The following is a 19884-nucleotide window of genomic DNA, read 5'->3' as shown; positions in this document are numbered from 1 at the left end:
TCGCAGGAGGAGTAAGCGGAGTCAATGAGGGAGCCACCACAGTCGACTCGTCGCCATGATGACGGCCAGGTAAGTCGAACTAAGATACTTCGACTTCAGCTATGTGAATAGCTGAAGGGGTTTGAACTAAGATACGCAACTTCAGCTACGCTATTCGCGTAGCTGAAGTCGAATTATCTTAGTTTGACTTACCTGGCCGTCCTCACGGCAGCGAGTTGACCGCAGCGGCTCCCCCGTTGACTCCACTTACTCCTCCTGCCGAGGTGGAGTACAGGCGTCGATTCGGGGAATCGATTTATCGCATCTAGACGACTCGATAAATCGATCCCCAATTGATCACTACTCGCCGATCCAAAAAACTTCCACTGGACTGCACCTTCATTTATAGTGAATCAGATAGGGGGAGCAGATGAAGCATAAATGAGGTAACATCTTTTTAGATTCAGATCTTGGTAAACCACAATAAAGGACAAAGAATGTAAAGAAATGATTGTACAGTGAAAGTGGGGCAGGTGGGGTGGTAGAAAATTAATAAATAGTATGCATGAAAGCTGCAAGGGCTCTGTAATGAGGTGTGCAGCATATTTTAGATGGAAGGGCTATGGGAAAATTGCCTCATTACCTTGAAGTTATTGTCTATTCTTTTAAATGTTTAACATTTGAATTTTTCAGCTAAAGTAATTAATTTTAACATTGCCTAAACATCTCTAAGAAACACTCTCTTGCCAGATCCTTTAAAATAAATCAATAAATCACCTTACTCATGTTCTGTTTTCATCCATTTAGAATTTATGCTCATTATGCTACTGAAGTAAACTTTAAGTATAATGCAAGCTTTGTATCTATCCTCCATAAAATCTAAGAGAAATTGTTCTTTAGATGCACGTAGGATTAGGAGATTGTTTCTTGGCAGGTTATTCCCATGCTTGTGTTCTTTTTTTGTTTCTCAGTCTTCCCCCTCTCCCCCACTCTCAACATTGCATTACCAAAACATACTCAGTTGATGGACTGTAGCTTCTTGGAGTTTTGTTAGCTTTGATATCTGCATGACATGTACCTTGTTACATTAAACAGTATCTGTATACAGATAATCAGCAGTGATTTACAGGATAAACAATGTAAATAGTCTTTGAACTGCTGATGTTTATTTTATGCAGTCATCAAAGCAAGCAGAAGGTTACACTTCAAGAAAACAGCAAGGCATCTCTCTGGCAGAACAGTGTACACCAGTGTCTCATAACTTTGGATTAGGAAACAACTCTGCATGACCAACTGCCATAAAGTGCCACCAGGGCAAAATTCCCGGTGACAGAACAGTAGAGTCCATACTCTAGTGCTAGAGGGATGGACATTAGAAAAGGAAGCATTTATATTATAATGAATTGAAATATTTTCCTATTCTTTAAATGTAATACTGTAGTGTGATTATTTTAAATCAGGACAAGGTAAATGACTATTTTAATGTCTACTATACTGTAAGCAAACTGAAGAGAGACAAGTTGTGGTGAACTTTCATTTCCAGTGCTTGAAATGTTTCTTTAGTCCCTTGGCACATCTTCAGGGACAAATACAGGGCTCAGACTGCTTCTACTGAAGCCAATAGCAAAACTCTCATTGATTTCAAATGTTGGCAGGAAAGTTTTGTAGTGTCCTCAGCTGGGGGGGGCTGCTTCCATACAGCAGGAAGACACACCAACCACGCTGAAATATACAAGTTTTCTGTGAATCTTATTGAACTGAAGTACAAATGCTCCTCTTGATCTCACAGCTAAGACTGATGACAGACAAGAGAGAGGTTTTGTTGAAATTGTAGCTTCCTTTTTGGAGGTTTCCCTCTTTCATTATTCTACAGCATCAATACAGGAGCTTTTCCCTTAGAACAGTTTTGATATCTAACTACCTGCACTGATAAGGTCATTTATGCCAGAGGATGTTTTCAGTGGAAAAGCAATGAGTTCTCTGAAGCCATACAATACAATGTTCTCCACTCTCCATCCCACCAGTAGTTCTAGAAATCTTTCATCACTGGGACATGAAACCTGGATGCTGAGGGCAGAAGGTTGCGACCGTATGCCATTTTAGTTAGCTGGAAAGAACAAAAACTGGTGCAGACACAGGAAAGTGCATAAAAATGGGAATATACAAAACTGTTCCTTTTAAAATAAATGATGATACTAGCATGGATTCTGTAATTCTATTAAAATATCGTAATGCATTTGTTTCAGTGCTAGGTTGTCAAAGACAGTTTGAGTCAGGATGTTTCAGGAAAAATGAACTCAATGCTGCAATAGATTCACTGAGACAACTAGGTGGCCCCATATGTTCCTTTCACCTCAAAATGATTGTAAGCATCTCCCCCCCCCTTATTCATAATACTCACCAGCCTCTGATGTCAGCCCCCAACGTTTCCATCTCATGGGGATAAAAGCTAAACACACAATTACTGCATTATCACTTGGTAACTAACATGTTACGAAAGGCATTATTACTCTGTTATTTTGCAGCAACAGGTATTACCTGGGATGAAATACAGTTAATTCAAATCAATACAGGTTGCAAGGTATCAAGAGTTACTGTACAGCACTAAATTTTCTCATGATGTTCTAGTGCTTCTATCACCTTCTTTTCTTCCTGTGCTCAGCCTAATTAAAGCCCTAAAGGTGGCAATCCTCCTTGAGAGACAATGCTCTTGTGCCCTACATTAGTAAGGGTTTCTGCTGCTACGCAAGATAAAAGTGAAAATTTCTTCAAATTTTCAGAATTTTGGTTATCCTGAGAAGACTTACACCTGACCAGAGATCTTGCTCTTCTGTTTTCCAGTAGGATTCTCTTAAATATCACATTACAGCAGAAACAAAACCCACTAATTAAGGAGGAGCAGTACGCCCTGCAGTCTAAAGAGATTCACAAGGACTTACAGATATGAAGTGTTTGGGGCCTGGCTCCTCTGTACTGCCTATATTAAAAGGCAGGTCTTTTTCTACAACAGTGCAAGTAGGGAATATGTTTGGCAATTCCCAAAGATGGCAAAGATCAGTAGGGCTCTACCTATCTGGTACTTAGAAGCCAGAGGTCTCTCCTTATGGATAGAACCAGAGATGGGGAGCCAAGTGGCAAATGCTCTTCAGCCCAAGGTTTTCTTCTTGTGGAGTTCCACCCAGAGTTCTATACTGTCACCCTTTTGTTCAATGTGCATATGAAGACCTTAAGAGAGGTAGTGATGAGATATGGTCTGAAGTGTTTTCAGTGCACTTATGACACCCAGCTGTATATCACCATCTTGTCCTGGATGAAATGTGCAGTTGAGTGTCTAGGCAAGATCGGGGCGTGGAAAACAGTGAGTTAGACGAAATTCAGTTCAGGTAAAACTAAAATGTTTCAGGTGGCTTAGAGGAAGCAGCCTGAGGATTTGGCTAAGATTATATCCCACTCTGCTCCCGATTAAGGGTGTTCATCCATCTTTTGTCAGCAAAGGTCAGAAACTACATTTGTGATTTGTGGGCACTGCTGGTTAGTTTCCAGCTGCCTTCAGCAACTATAACCTAAAATGCTTTCTTTCCTTTTTGGAATCTGGTCAGGAGGTTGCAAGCTTTCCCCACAGATGCAGATTTGCTACTGTGGTCCATGTCTTTGGTAATCTTCTAGATCAATGGTCCACAGACTCGCGGGGGTTCACAGACTATACCTAAGAGGTCTGCGAAAGATTGTCATTGGCATAGAACAGTGGTTTTCACCCTGGGGTCCACAGACTACATCTACGATTTACAAAGGGGTCCACACCTCCATTCAAATTTTTTTAGGGGTCCACAAATGAAAAAAGGTTGTAAACCGCTGCTCTAGATGCATTCTACATGGTACAGTACTGTAAATCCATTTGGATGCTGAAGCCAGTGCAGGCCCTTTCATTAAAAGGAATGTCTCAACAGGAGCCTGTGCCACCTGAGCTGGAATTCCCTTGGTAGATAAGAAAGGGACCTGCTAGAAGGCATTCTCCATGTAAGTCCCTCACACCACATGGTCCAAAATAGCCCAAGTTTGGTGACTTTCTGGGCATACTACAAAGCAAGTTTTTTTGAGCAAGTATTTGGAGTGCTTGGAAGTGGTCCAGAGCTTTTGTGGGGTCCTGGGAGGTGGGGAGATTTTGTTTTGCAATATTTCCCTTCCTGAGTGTGGGAGGGGTTTGAAATTATTTTGTTGTTATTGCTATGGTTGGTATTTTTAATTGCTGCAGGGCAGCTAGAGCCTGGGATAAGTGTCTAATGTTCTGAACAAAACATATAATTTCCAAACATTGTGCCCCAGTCCATTCTTTTAAACAATAATTTCACTTATAATTTCATGCCTCTTACAGATGCTACTTTTGTAACTATGGTAAACTGCAAAATTAGCTTTCACTAGAGAGTTAAGCACATACATGATTTACTAATGTGCTGGATCTTAAGAGAACATGTTTTAGAATTTACCTTGGACGATAATCTGGAGTCATCTATGGTGTACAGCCATACTTCATAAAAGGTCAGGCAAATGCGAACTCACTTACTAAATGCTTATTGCAGACTAATCAAAATGGGGAAAAGCAACTTAATGAAACCAAATCAGAGGCTTGATCATTAGTTTCCAACAAAGACAAACATACAGCTCAGCAAGTAACTAATTAATTGGGATTCTGATCTGAAAATTTACAGTTTACACTGGAGTGCCGTCTTGCCACACAATCAACCCTTTGCTACTACAATATTTTAAGCATGCAGCAGCAGCACATTACCTGCTCTCTTAAATACTCCACGGCATAGGCAAATAACTGCAAAATGCTTGGAGGAACTAATTCATCATTCGGCTCTGCTTAGTTAGTGATTAATAATTCCAACTAAACTTCCATTTTACAAACCGTGGGTTTTGTTAGTCTCTTTTGGCTAAACCTCTGGGTATAAATCATAAAACGTTGCTAATCCGAACCACTTGAGAACAGGCTTTTAACTCGGATTTATGGATGGGGATTTGCAATAAAGAATTAATCTTCATGAGTCAGCATCAACAGATATTACAGCAGTAAAAATATACTCCTACAGTCAGTGACCTAGAAACTGATTGCACTCACATCTGTATAATCTAGTGTAACTCCACTGAAGAGAGTGAAGATTTACAGATTTACAACAGTATAACTGAGATCAGAATTCAGCCCACTCTTCAACAGTTTGTTTTATTCCTTTAAGCAGCCTGTATTAAGAATGCATGTTTAGACCCACATCAAAAGGGCATTCTGTCTTTTCACTGACTTCAGTGGCATTTGGATCAGGCCCTAAAACTGAGGGCTCAAAACAAATGGAAAGGATTCCACCCTAGCTAGACAGTGAACGCAGTGATCCCAATCCTGCTCTCACTGAAGACAATGGGAAACCCCTCATTGATGTCAATGGGAGCAGAGTCAAGGCAAGTATGTCAGTCTAATATCTTGCAAGTCATTTAGCAACCAACTACAAATCACTGTATGAATTCAACCATACAATGGAGTTGTATGGAAAATACCTGCTGTAATGCACTTCACTTCCTATATCGCTAGGTTGAATTTGGAGAGAGGACGGAGGTGCACACACAATCTATTCATTTGTAGATTCATATCTGCTGAATGAAGGAAGATATAAAGACAAAGGCAGCTATCAAGTAGGCAAAATGATTAAAAGTGGTACTGCAGTGGGAGATGGGAGTGTTCAGCATATCTGAAAAATCAGGCCACTTATGTATATATAGTGAATATAGATTTAAATAGCTGACTTGAGGGACCTAGGTTTGAAAAGTTTGGCCTCTGTTAAGAAGGAATGCACAGGGCTATGGTAGCTGAGGCTGCATTGAGTGCTTGGAACAAGATTAAAACCCCTTCACACTTCAGATGTCACCAACTGAATTTAGTTTCCAACTTGGAGAGGAGAAGCCCTTGTGGCACCTTAGAGACTAACAAAGATGAAGTGGGTTTTAGCCTATGAAAACTGATGCCCAAATAAATTTGTTAGTCTCTAAGGTGTCACAAGGACTCCTTGTTGTTTTTGCTGACACAGACTAACATGGCGACTAGTCTTAAACTTGGAGACAGTTACTGGTCAGTGAACAAGTGAATTTTCCATGAGACTTGGGAGATTACTAAGTTTTTCCAGAGAAAACTACTCAGATCATTCACTTTTAAATTTTTGGACCAAAGAGTCCTACCTCTCCCCCCCCCCCCCCCCACTTATCAAGCCAGTGACCACTAACTAAGGGTTTCACTCACACATACACAGTCTCACCACAGACACAGGCCACATGTCTAATGGTTACAATTAAACAGCAGGAGGAGTAATTCTCCTTATTGGTCACAACCTTCTCCATGTATGCTAGGAAAAGCCAAGCACTATGTCAATATCTACCATGAACTACCAGTCCCCTGCCCAACCTGCCTCAAGGTCTCCTCAATTCCACCTCTGGGGAGGCAAATCGGGGCAGTGTGCTGTCCTGATGCCCAGCCCACATGCATCCTCTTTCTCTCTCTAGGCTTCATCCTTATCGCCACCACCCCTAACTCCACTGCATTTCTTTGACTTGCTCCCTATTCCGATAGCAGGCTGCTCATATCAATAGAAAGCCCATCACTTTAAGTTTATTTCTCCCATCCTGCATGTGTATGCCTGAGGCTCGTTTTACCCACAGGAGTCCTCAGGTGTTAACTTTCATTAGACTAGGGCTTCTCTCTGGAGAACAGCAGGAGAGCTGCCAGATAAAGGAAGTATTTCCATAGTGGAGCTACAGGTATTGCTTAACCAGTAACTCTGCCTGCAAGTCAACCTTCTCCTTAGCCCCCATTGCTGTTAGAGGCTTGCCACAAGGCAGGAGGGGACAAGGATAGGTATTTTTTCCACGCCATATGAAGAACCTACAGTAAAATGAACACGTGTCCATACAAATGGTGTCTAGTACTGTGCCCTCTAAGCTGTGCGCGCGTGTGTGTTCACACAGATCCGAAACCCTGCGCACATGGCGAAACACCGCGCACACAAACATTTGCACAGAAGCACAACAATTTGCACAGAAGAAATTTTTGGTGCACACTGCCTGTCAAAAATTAGAGGGAACATTGGTGACTAGTGCATAAATATACATTTTAAAATCATGACTGAGTTGAACTGAGCTTCTGAATTCAGCCTGTGAGTTCTGCATCAAGGTTACCAGTACTGATGAGAAATGAGAAGCAATCAAAATAAGTTCATGATGCATTCCAGGAAGGGCCAGATTCATGAAGTTCAGAGACCAAAAAACAAAACAAAACAAAACAAAAACCCAAACCTTTCCCATAGTCCAAGATTGATGAATCTAGGGCACTAGCTCTGGCCCATCTCCAGGTCCATCATATTGATTTTGTTCTGGAAAACTGACCTGGGCATATTTCCTAATGTTTAGAATGACGAGTAATTCTATATAATCAATTAGAAACCCAAACATCTCAGGATCATTATATTCCTGCAGATGCCAGCCAGTAACACATTTTGTAAATTGCCTCCTAGATCATGCAAACTGAGCAGGATTGATAAATGAGCTAGATTTTGCAAGGCTGCAGTCTTGAACAGATGGATTTACATATTCCACAAACTAATGTCAGAGACATAGTTTACATACTCCCAAATGTTATATGAAATGTTACCAAACAAATGAAAGAATATTGCTTAAAGTCGCCCAGTAAATTCCCATCATGTTGACTAGAAGATCATCCTGCCACTTATAACCTTTTTTTACACTGTTTTCTCTTGGTCCAAAATTGCTTAGGCTTCTAATTGTCGGTGTTAAGTGCCTCCTTATTTTAAAGCCTATATATCACAAATAAATCTACAACGAAACAGTAGCATGCTCAGTTCCATCACTTACATCCTCATGTCACTTAAGAGATTTTAAAATATTGTGCAATGCCATTTAATAAAAAACAAATCAGATTCTGCATATATCTATCAGCGTTTTATACTGCTGCTCATCAATGTTGTATCTGATCACCTTAACTAGAAAATCAATAGCAAAGTAGAGTCTCTGGCACTTCTCCCTTTATAGGGTCAGAACTGTGAGAGATAGGTCTCTCCTTGGGGAGGGGTTGGGAGAAGTTTAGGAATAAAAGCGGTGTTTGAAATACTTATGGCAGAGAGGTTTTCTCGAAGAGGGAGGCTTTGCCTTGTTTCCCAAAGACTCTAGATTTGTCTGAGCTCCTCAGAAAGATTGTTCCATAGCTGGATCCCCTTGGCAGAAAATGCTTTGTCCCCAGATCTCACATTCTTCGTCCTGGGCCTTGTGAGCTGCACTGTCACAAAGAAGTGCTGCTGTCATGGGAGTTCATAGACTGAAATTGGGTTTTGATATAACTGGGGCTTGATCCATTAATTGCTTTGAAAATCAGGCTGTACACTGGCATAAGAAGTGGACTGGAAGCTGGTGGAGAAACTTGAAGCCTGATGTGCTCATGGCAGCCTGAGCCAGGCAGAAAGCAGGCACTGCATTCTTTACCACCTGGAGCCTGTGCGTCATCTTCGCATTCAGCTTCAGATACAATGAATTACAGTAACCCAGCCCAGACATGACAAATGCATGGAACACTGTGGCCAGGTCTGCATCCAGGAGGAAAGGACAAAGTTTCCTAGTGAGCAGCAGGTGGAAAAAGATTTTTAAGGAACTGATGCTATCTGGTCATCCCAACATAACGAAGGGAGACTTTGATGAATGGGGGCTGTGCACTGTCACTGGAAGGTGGACACCATGTCCTGTCCAGTTCTTTGAATTGTTTCCCCTTTCAAACAGTATCACTTTGGTCTGACCTGGGTTCAGCTTGAGCCAGCCGCTCTTCATCCAAGAACCAATTTCCTGTAGGCATTCTGATGGTTTGGTAATGGCAGTGGTTGCATCAGTTGAGAATGAGATATGTAGCTGAGTGTTATCAGCATACTGGCAGCAGCTAAGCCCATGTGTAGGAGTATAGGCCCACATTAGGCATGAGTGAACTATGGTTTTAAATTGAGTTTGGATGGTAGTATGAGTAACAGGCCCAAGGAATGTAATCAAAAAGAATAAAATCATTACAAGGTTGTTTGTGTTAAACTTGTAGTGACCATTGAAATATCAGAGTTATTTAAGATTTGGGTTGAGGTTATTAAATTTTTTAAAAACTGGGTATCGGATGCAGTAAATTACTGGTTTGTTTAGTTTATTATAAAGAAATGCTTGGCTCAGTAGTTAGGGAGAAATATGGCAAAATGAGATAAGAAAACCTTGAAGAAAGAGCCCCAGTCATTAATCTTGTCTGCACTGGAACAGAGGATAGGGTTCAGCCCTAAGCTTTCATCTGGCTCTAGCAAAAGTCCCATAACCAGCTATGACTTAACTTGGTTTTTATACACGATTACAAACAAGGTTTTTCTGGGAGTTCTTTATGAGAGCTTTCCTTTGCCCATCAGGAGTCACGTCATGGTGGAAAGGTGTCTCCTGAGTCTGATCCGGTTGTAAGTATTGTGGCCAATGCTTGTAACTGTTGTTGCAAGGGTACAGAACAGAGGTGTGTGCATATGCTTATATTTGTGTTTTGGATGTAACAAACATCAAGTGGCCTTTGAACTAATAAAGGAATACTCGTGTGGAAACTTAGTTGTGGTAAACCCAAATGAACTTATTATGAAAATTATTATTTCCAACACCCTGGCATCTCACTATCTCTGCTAGTGGTCTGAAATAGACATTTGAAGAGAAGCTGGGATAGATGAGGCCCTTCAAGAAGGGGAGCATTTACCCATCACCACTCTCTGAGTTCTGCTGGAGAGGAACAATTGGAGCCATTGTAGTGCTGGGCCAAGTACTCCTGCTAAGCCACATAGGTGTGTTAGCACTACCTTGTGGCCCACTGAGTCAAAGGCTGCAGAGAGATCCAGCAGTTTGAACATGAGGATCTTACCAGTGACCATAGCCTGCGGAGGGAGTCTTTTAGTGCTGCTAGAGCAGTCTCTGTGCTGTGCCCTGTCTGAACTCTGATTATGAGGCATCCAGAATTTTGGCTGATATCACACATTGTCGGAGCTTGGTGGTTACTACTTTCACCGTGGATGCCAGGTAATACCAGCACAATCACAGCCAAGCTATGTACCTTTTCAATAGCAACTGTACAACTAGAATTCACATTCAACAGAGCTGGGGGAAGCAATCATTTTAGCTGTGTGTCAAACTTGGTACATTTCACAGACAAATTCAGGGCAAAATTAAACCTTGAGTGGTATTGTAATACAAATGAATAATAAAAAATGTCTGTTCAGACTGCTAAGAAGACCAGAGTTATTTTTCTAACAACATTTTAGGGACAGCAGAGTTTTCAGAAAACAGTGGCTTGGTTAAGTAGGGGTGTGTAACTATCCTATTATCAGCAGGCTAGATTGATTGCAATCCTTTAAACAGAGTTTACAATAGAAAAATGTGTCCCGGAATATTCATTCAAATCAGAAGATAATTCTGATCTGCCCAGATCAGCAACACTTGTGTATTCACTTTCTGCAAACATTTGAGTTGTTCGACTGATCTAGCACAAATATAGGCATGAAATGAGTCTCGTTGTAAAGTATTAGGCTATTCACTGAAGGCAGATTCTGAGTTGTATTCAACTAACATCTGCAATTCATGCTGCATTGGCTAGTTAGACAATTCATCCAATCAGGTAATAGAAAGAATACCATGTGACTATTCATCACTTCATACATTAGGAGTATTTGCACAAACTAGGAACAGATCCTCTGCAAACCAACAATTATTCATTGTAGAAATGTGTGCATAACTCTTGATAACAAAGAAATGTGAGACTGTCAGGGTTTTGGCAAACAATTCATGCACAGAAGTAAAAGCAAAATGTGTTGGATAAATTAATTACTGTAAATAGTTTACTAAGTCTGATTTCATATTTCAAAATAACTATTTTCCTACCTCTTCCAGGGCCCATAATGAATCAACCAGAGGCTTGATCTTCTTCTCATTGTACAGGGTTATGAGTTTGTCCATTATACCCTTAATTAGGCCACTTCGGCCCTGTTTGAAAAGTAGATTTAGCAGAGAAAATCCAGCAATGACTTTATTCTCTTCATACAGCTTGATAGGGTTCACTTTCTCAACCTGCCACCACTGGAAAGGAACAAATGACATGAAGGTTACAAGAACAAACTAACATATAGACAAAAGGGTTCACAATGCTACAATGTATGCAAACAGGTTACATCTCGCATGGGAGAACAAACAAACATAGAATAAAGGTTCTCTGCAAACAGGACACAGCACTTGATCAAAAGCCCACTAACTTCAAGGATTTTAAGAAAAAACAAAGCAAAAATACAGAGGCACTGTTTTGCTGACAGCTCAAGGGCTAGGGTGAAGGAGAGAGGATTCATGACATAAAAGTGTGAACAATAGCAGCAGAAAGACACAGTATGAGAAAATAGCTGCACAGAAAACTGAACTGTCCGATGTAGAGTAATGGGCATAAAATACACTTGTTTGGTTTTCGTGTCCAAATTCCAAAGATTTCCAGAGCTGTCTTAGCCACAAGGTTTACACAGAGAAATGGGGTAGACAGACATGTAGCCTATGAAGGTCAAATGCAGGGTTTTGGTGCAAACGCAGACAGCTGGGAGGATGGATAATCCTGTGACTAAGGGGCAGGATTTAGGAGTCTTGAATTCTATTTGTGGCTCTGCCACAGTCTTCCTTTGTTACCTTAGGGAAGCCATGTAACCCCTCTGTAAAACCCCTTAGCCCTACTCCCTCTGTAAAACCCCTTAGCCCTACTCCCTCCCTATCCCACCAAACATACTATGTAAACCTTACTGCTGCTCTTGCCTCTCTGTCTAGCTCCTGCTGAAGTCTTGTACATTGAAACTTTTGGGAGTTGTGTATTATCTCTAATGACATTATTTTGTCTACTGTAGCCCCAGGGCAATCTTGTAAGTGAGATCTCACATCTTAGCGAGTTTTATTCTAGTGGGCAAAATTTTAATTAAAAAAATTCTTATGGTTTTTGGTAACCTAATTTTCACAGGGTTAATTAGATTAGTGTAAAAAAGCAGTTTACATTTTTATGAACAATTCAATGCCCTACTTAATATTTTGATTAAATATTCCCTTTGATTGCCTTTTCAGTTTCCAGAGGTGGCATTATTCCCTCCAGTACCCATTACAAAGCAGCTATTATTGACTCATTCTGGTTTAAGACTTTGTAACATCGGCCTGGACATGTTGATCAAGGCTTTTGTTTTAGCCTATAACTTCCATACAGTTAGTTATCACGCTAGCTCCAGAGAACCTGGTTTCAAGACAACTGCAATGTGCAGCACACTTAGATTAAAACCTTGGTATCTGTTTATGGAACAGTATAGCCCTTCCTAGTGGATTGCATTAGTATCCTAGAACAAGTCTCATTCTCTGGGCTTCTCTTGGTTTCAGATGGAGAACCAGTAGCTCGAGGAACCAATGTAACTGTTGCTTTCTTCCAAAACCTACAGTAGCTGCTCTAGATGGGACCAATGGGAGCCAATTGCAATTTCTACCAGGGCTGTCTACTCTACCAATTGAAAAACATGTGGTGACCCGTCTCCTTGACTTATTCACATGTGCAGCGCGAAACTTGCCTAGTCTTAGGCTCAAAAACAAACCAAGGCAGCAACAGAGACAACAGAATAACTTAATGGACATGTTGGTCTTGCATTTCCCAATTGTCCCCATTATGTCAAACTAGCAAGACCAGGTTGTTTCAGCACCCACAATATCTTTTTCTGTATGTTCGTATGTAGCTATTTTCTTTGAAGATAATACAGATTTTTAACGGTGACAGGAATTCCTTCAGACTATTTCAGGTCTATGTTTGTATCTAATTACAAGTATCTTTGCACGTTTTAGCCCTTGCCACTATGTGAGATAGAGAGGTAAAGTCTCTGAGTGTCTCTTATTGGGGATTTTGATATATCCTCATTTTAGCTCCATAGAGATATCTGAAGTTAATTTCTTCTGGGAAAAAGAGTTGCTGGTATGAGGTGTTGATGAATTTTTAGCAGACAAATTGTGTGTGGTGGGTCTCTGATTAGTAGCTTGTGTCCTTGTTTCTCATATCTGAAGGAATCACTTTCTGAGCTGGTTGAACTTTTCCTTGCAAACAATTTAATGACAGATTTGGCCTTTTTTATGTTTGTGAATTGTCTGAACAGTTTTGTTCATTACTTGTAATAGGCCAGGGAATAGTTGGTTAATACTTCAGCTTTTAGTTTGTTCACATCAGTGAAAAGAGTAAGACAGCACCATAAGAACATTTCAATGGGTATCTATCCTTCAATCATGGGTTGTGATTGCAGCTTGTGTAGACACACCCAAGCTAGCATTAATCTAGTTAGTTGGGGTACCAAAACAGTGAAGCCATGGTACCACACGCTTCAGTGTGGACTGAACAAGCCCATCCAGAAACCAGGTAGTTACTCATGCACTGCTGCGGCTTCACTGCTCTGGTGTCTGAGTAAGCTAGATTAAAGCTAGCTTGGGTATGTTTACATGAGCTGTAGTCACACTGCAGTGTAGACATACCCTGTATGGCTCAATTAATTCCTAAGACTCTTCTGTACACCTGGAGATGACAGAACATCAGCTGAGCCCTGTGACCCAAGTAGATCCTTGAATTCACATCACTGTACATCCACATTAGAGAAGGAAAGAACCCCCTGGGAGTACAGTTGTATAGTGGATATAACATGCTATTACCAGCTCAGAAAATAAACTGATGGTTTAGTTTTGTCTAAGATATAAAATGACTTTATACAGATTATTGGCAACTCAAATATTTATTGCATACAGAGCAGACTCCTGTCTAGCTGTCATACCAAAAGAAAAACATATCAGTCCAAGCTACATTTACCACTCTTCATTTGCACTAGTGTGATGTTATATACTGGAGTTAGTAAATGATGAAATGGAGACAAATTAGGTTGGTGTTGGTAAAGATGAACTAAGCTGCTAAAAATAATGGGTTTAGGAGATAAATGCTAATAAGTGCGGTATAACAGAACCACAGGAGCACTATACTTACTGATTTTGCAAAGCTAAAGAAGCTTTTTGTTTCCCCAGTAACCATATTAGATGAACCTGAAAAAAAAAGAGATCACGTACATGTAAACACCCCTTATAACATGCCAATGAATGAGGCCATTTAATTGTCTGCATTAAAAAAATAAAAACATTTCTATTTGTGCTTTGGAAAAATTCTTAGTTTTTTTTTCCAAATTGCATAAGCTACAATGATGCCCTTCCTTTTATCATTGCTACAGCAATCAAAGAAGTCAAGTTGATAGCATCCTACACATTTCAGAAACAAAAGAAAGATTTGTTCATACCAAATGACAGATAAGCTTTCATTATTTCTGAGATCAGAAAAACCACCAATTCAGCCTCTCAAACAGATGTTCATAGACAAGCAGACTAGATAATATTAGGTATTTTGAGAGCAAATCTCTTCCTCCCCATTACAGTTTCCTCTCTACCACTATAGTTTAGCAGCTAGGTGGTAGCTATAACCATATAGACTTCCCCTCTCTCAGTCTTCAGAGATATGTAGTATCTAACTCTCCTCTCACAGAGGCTGGGGATGTTGCTGTTTCATTAGCAGTAAGTTATGTGGCACGTAGGCAGAGTTATAGGGAAGCAATTTCTATTATTAAATACGCTGAGTGGCCAGTGATACATGCTCAGGCTCTAAAATGTGAGATTTAGAAGTCTGGATTCAGCTTGCACTGCTTGGTGTCAGACCAAATGAAGCCATTCCTGAATGACTCTCTTTCTATAGTTCCATGCTTCATACTACGGTTACTTCTGCCAAACTGCTAGCTTCCTGTGGCCTGAGGAATAAGACATCCAAAGTCGCCCCCCAAACATATTCCATCTATGTGGCCAAGTGATGTTCAACTATCTGAACCACAGAGCCATTTCCGCCTTTGAATATTTTGAAAAAACAACTTGCTTTGTAGCAACTAGCTTCTCCTAATTTTTTAGCCTATGAATCAGATCCTCAGAGACTCTTGAAAAGAAATGATTGAACTGACCAAGTGTAACATGGCAGATAAATTCTTCATACTCCCCAGGGAGAATGTAGTAGCTTGGATTTTTTAAAGGGTGTCCCCATGCTGCTAGAAGAGGTTGGCATATTGGTATTTTTGAAATAAACTTCTAATTGTTTTGTTTTTACTCACCATATAAAATGTAAGTCCCAAGTGGTTTGAGAAGACTGAGGCCTTTTCCAGTATTTTCTCCACACAGACAATCCAGAACGATATCTACTCCTTCTGCTGAGATTCTAAGACAAAAGGAGGGTAAATTTCACACTGCATCAGGACTCAAGGCTGCATTTCTTTTAACTGGTCTACTATAGGGTTATTGTTTACATAGCACCCACAGTTTGAAAGGCAGTTTAGAGAGGAGTCGGAAGAGTTTGTTATCTAATGTTAAGATTTGCAAAAGCAACTAGTGATTTTGAGCATCTCAGTTACAAAGTACACAACTGGAGCCATTTTAAGAACACCTAATTCTCCAAAAGTGCTTAGCATTCACCCTCTGAAAACCAGGCGTCTCCACTTGGGTATGCAACAATGGAGACACACAAGATCAATAGGAGTACTTGTGGCACCTTAGGCTGCAAGTACTCCTGTTCTTTTTGCGGATACAGACTAACACAGCTGCTACTCTAAACCTGCCAAGATCAATAGTCTCTTTTGACAGGTTTCAGAATAACAGCCGTGTTAGTCTGTATTCGCAAAAAGAAAAGAAATACTTGTGGCACCTTAGAGACTAACCAATTTATTGAGCATAAGCTTATGCTCATTGATCTTATGCTCAAATAAATTGGTTAGTCTCTAAGGTGCCACAAGTACTCCTAGTCTCTTTTGAAAAACTTGGCCTAGAGTCTCAGCCCTGCCACACACAGACATGTTAAGAGTATCTTACTCCACAATCAATCTCATTGAAGTTAATGGGGCTATTTGTGGAGTAACATACTACTCAATGTGAGTAAAGATGTCAGAATCTGGCCTGAACTAAACATACATATGTGAGATGGGAAAGGAATTGTGTCAAAGAAAGCCAAGTGTTTAGTAAATGATTGGTTACCTTTACACTATTTTTGTTTATTTCTTTCTTCTGGAAAAATGAATGAGGAAGAAGAGTATAGTGGAGTGGTCAGAATGCTATAGGTGGTACAGATAATTATGGAGGAAAGAGAAGTTTGGCTTAATTGAGATTTGACTGGGATAGTATATTACAGGATGATAAAAATATGTTTATCTATCTGAGCAACAGTGTTGTAACCAGAACAACTGAGGGAAAGAAGCAGAACATGAGAAGGTAGAAATTATATATTGTTAATCTCTGGCACAGAGACTATGTGAATGGGGGTACAACTATTTTACAGGGCAAGATGGGAATCTAAAATAGGGAGGTTATGAAAATAAATCAAGAAGTGTTTATGCAGATCAGAGAGGCCTGTGAAAGACTAGAGCATGGATCATGGGAATGAACAACTGAATGTAATAACAGCATTGGTCTACTTCATAGAAGATATCGACCATGCAGCAGAAGTGCTGTGGGAGTGTTTGCTCACAATACAGCCCAATCTTCTTCATGTTTCATTCAAGTCAACAGTCTCAATTCTTTTCTCACACCAGTGTAGATCAAGAATAACTTCACTGAGGTCAATAGTTACACTAGTGGGAAGCCAGTGTGAGATGACAATCCAGTGCAAAAATGCTACTGAGGTGACTAAGGGCTGAGTCTATCCTCAGACACATGGGGATGTATTGGTGCTTATAAAAACAGCTGTTAGATGTGAATTTCTTCAGGGAAGCAAATAATTCTACATGATACACTTCGATTCATCCCCCATGCATATTCAGAGGGAAACTTGAAATCTATAGTTTCCACACTAGAAACAAATATTACATTTGTAACTCCTGATAATGATAGCAGGCACTCACAGTTGTCATACGAACCTAAATAAGTTAGGGTACAAAAAGATTTATAGTGCTGGTGCCAGATAGTAACTTCACTTGGAGCCAAATTGTATACAATTCACCTGTGTACATGGAAGGAATCATCCATGGGTGGGGCTCCTCTTTTTTTGTGGAGGGTGGCACAGGGTACCATCACTCCTGCCCTAGTCTCTGTGGAGACCCCTCCATGGGTTTGGGTATCCATGCATAGGCTGGTGAAATGTGTATTGTAGTAAAGAATACAGCCTTGAGCTGTATTGTCCCCTCTTCAATGTGAAAACTACTTTAAGCATTAAAGGAGCATCATGGAGGCATTCAGAGGCTCGGGGGGGGTGTGTGTGTCAGGGAGTGCCCAGTGGGGTTGGAGGCACCCTAGATGCATAGGGGCAGAACTGGGGCATCCTGGGCTCCATTGCATCTTGCACATTAATTTGGAGGATTCAAAGGCGCGTGGAGGTGGGGTGGGGGTCAACCCCTTGCTTTATGAACAAGAGGGCAAATCCAACCACCCAGACAGAAGAATTCAAAAAAAAACTCAGTGTGGAATCTTACAGAGTTTTTTACCACCTACGCAGTTTCTCTCATGTAGAGGTACAGTCTAGGCTTTAGTCATTAAAACTACAATGAAAACCACTGTGCTAACTCACTTTTACACAGCAAACCCCACAGGGGCTGCAATTCAACAGTTTTGACCCTGTCTCCATAGATCTTAAGAGTTTTCAATTGATGGTTCAACATGGGCCTACCAGGATCCTAAAATAATTCGGCCAGCCAGTACAGATGGTTATAACAACCATGCTCTAGCCTGGATAAGAATTGAGGTTGCAGCTGAGGTTGTTTAACAGTGATCTAATGTCATACTCTAGTTTACATAATGTCCTTATCTAGCTAAATAATGCTTGTTCCAGCATAGCTCAATCTGTGTCCCCTCGCCCAGTCATGTTAGAATTCCATTTAGCTACAACCAAGTTTAAGAGAGAATTGTCCATTTGGTAGAAGAACAATCGACCTCCTCATCAAAGGCAATTCATACTGAATCTGAGCCCTAAAGTTTGTGCTCATTCGGGCTTTGCTGCACAGACTCAAACAGCGTACGCTCTTCAGCCTGGCAAGGGTTGAATAGCCAAATAGATCCTTCTATGGAAGGGCCTACACAAAAACTGAAGCATACAAGAAGGATTTGTGGGTATAAATTTGAGTGTGAATGGGTGTCACATGGCAGGGGAGGTCTGCTTCTGCATTCATCAGGCAAAATAAAAAAGGGGAAACGGGTCATTTTCTATCTCACTTCTCCTTAGATAGTATGTTTTTAAGCATCAGAACATGGACAGAATTCCGTTTTGGATTTTTGATCTATGAGGTTCCTGCACTGAGTCAAACCAAGCTTAGAGAGAAGTCAATAGGAGCCATCCACATGAATCCAAGGGCAGAATATTGTTACAATTTGTGCAACAGAGGAGTTGAATTTTTATATGGTTCCAATAAATAACCTTGTTTGCATACATTTCTGAACATAGCTCAGTATTTACTGGCCAAAAAAACCACTATCTTTTTTCAGGTGCAAAATATAACCTGACAACGTTCAGAGCTATTTTAAGAAAAGAGAGAGAATTATTAGTTACTCTAATGGTGCCAGTAACAAAGTCTGGTTTCACATTTCTCTGCACTAACTAAACCTGTGAGCTCCTGCCTCCAGTTTGACTAAAACCTGCTGCTATTTTACTTTATAACCAAGTAAATATCTCTAGTAGTTGTAAATAATTGACCAGTTCTCTTTAATTAAACAATTATGCTAACCACTGGTACATTATTCTACCATAATTATACCCTGGGGACTATCAAAGGCATAAGGTGCAGTCAACAGTTTCTACTCCCCAAAAGCAACTGTTAGCTTGTGATGACCCTACCTCTTGCAATTGCCTAACTGCAATTAGACAAAGTCGGAGAACAGAGAAAGCTTTATGACCTATAAAGAATCTTTCATTTTCCTCAGAAAAGAGAGAGAAAGAACTCTCAAATGTCTGCTGGAAACACATGACAAAGAGCCACAAAACATAAGACTTCTTCCCTTAGTAGTGTAACAGTTAGACACTGCTGATATGTGTGGGCCAATAATTTCTCCAGGTGGGTAATATCTTTTTTAGCTACTGAGCTATAGAGTTCTTCTTCAGGTCTGCTCAGCTCTGTGTGCTCAAAAACTTGTCTCTTTCACCAAACAGGCCTTGGACCAATAAAAGATATTTCCTCACCCACCTTGTCTCTCTAATATCTGTGGACTGGCACTGCTAAAACAGTGCACACAATTTTCTCTACAGTTAGGCAGTTTGATGAGCATTCATTTGTAAACACATGATACTTAACGACAGGTTTCAGAGCAGCAGCCTTGTTAGTCTGTATCCGCAAAAAGAAAAGGAGTACTTGTGGCACCTTACAGACTAACCGATTTATTTGAGCGTAAGCTTTCGTGAGCTACAGCTCACTTCATCGGATGAAGCTGTAACTCACAAAAGTTTATGCGCAAATAAATTTGTTACTCTCCAAGGTGCCACAAGTCCTCCTGTTCTTTTTAATGATACTTAACGTACCCTTTCAGAAGTAATCAGGGCAGTGAATGTATCTTTATTGTAAACATCATCCCAGTCATTGTTACTGCAGGATTTTGATATAAAGCAGGCTTTGAAGTAGAGCCACTGCCCTCTGGCAACCAAGCCGTCTATCTACTAGAGCGGGTCAGGGATTTTCCATCAAAATGTTTTTTCCAATGGAAAACCCAGTTTCTGCAAGATCAACGTTTTCCATTTTCTGATTTGAGACCAAACCAAAAATTCAAAATATTGGAATT

General features: G+C 40.4%; 1 protein-coding gene across 2 annotated transcripts in view; it reads right to left on the bottom strand.

Moving 5' to 3' along the window:
- The window catches only part of VAT1L (vesicle amine transport 1 like), a 90031-nt gene that overhangs the window by 35150 nt on the left and 34997 nt on the right, over nt 1-19884 (bottom strand). For both annotated transcript variants that reach the window (XM_048816680.2, XM_048816681.2), the window contains exons 5-7: nt 15252-15355; nt 14096-14151; nt 10960-11154 (exon numbers count right to left, since the gene is read on the bottom strand). In XM_048816680.2, coding sequence (XP_048672637.2) covers nt 10960-11154; nt 14096-14151; nt 15252-15355 — 355 coding nt within the window. The remainder of the gene's footprint in view (nt 1-10959; nt 11155-14095; nt 14152-15251; nt 15356-19884) is intronic.

Source organism: Caretta caretta, chromosome 12, assembly GCF_965140235.1.
Source record: "Caretta caretta isolate rCarCar2 chromosome 12, rCarCar1.hap1, whole genome shotgun sequence".
NCBI classification, from domain to species: Eukaryota; Metazoa; Chordata; order Testudines; family Cheloniidae; genus Caretta; species Caretta caretta.
The sequence above is the reverse complement of the archived record's forward strand: the minus strand, read 5'-3'. Positions and strand labels throughout refer to the sequence as shown.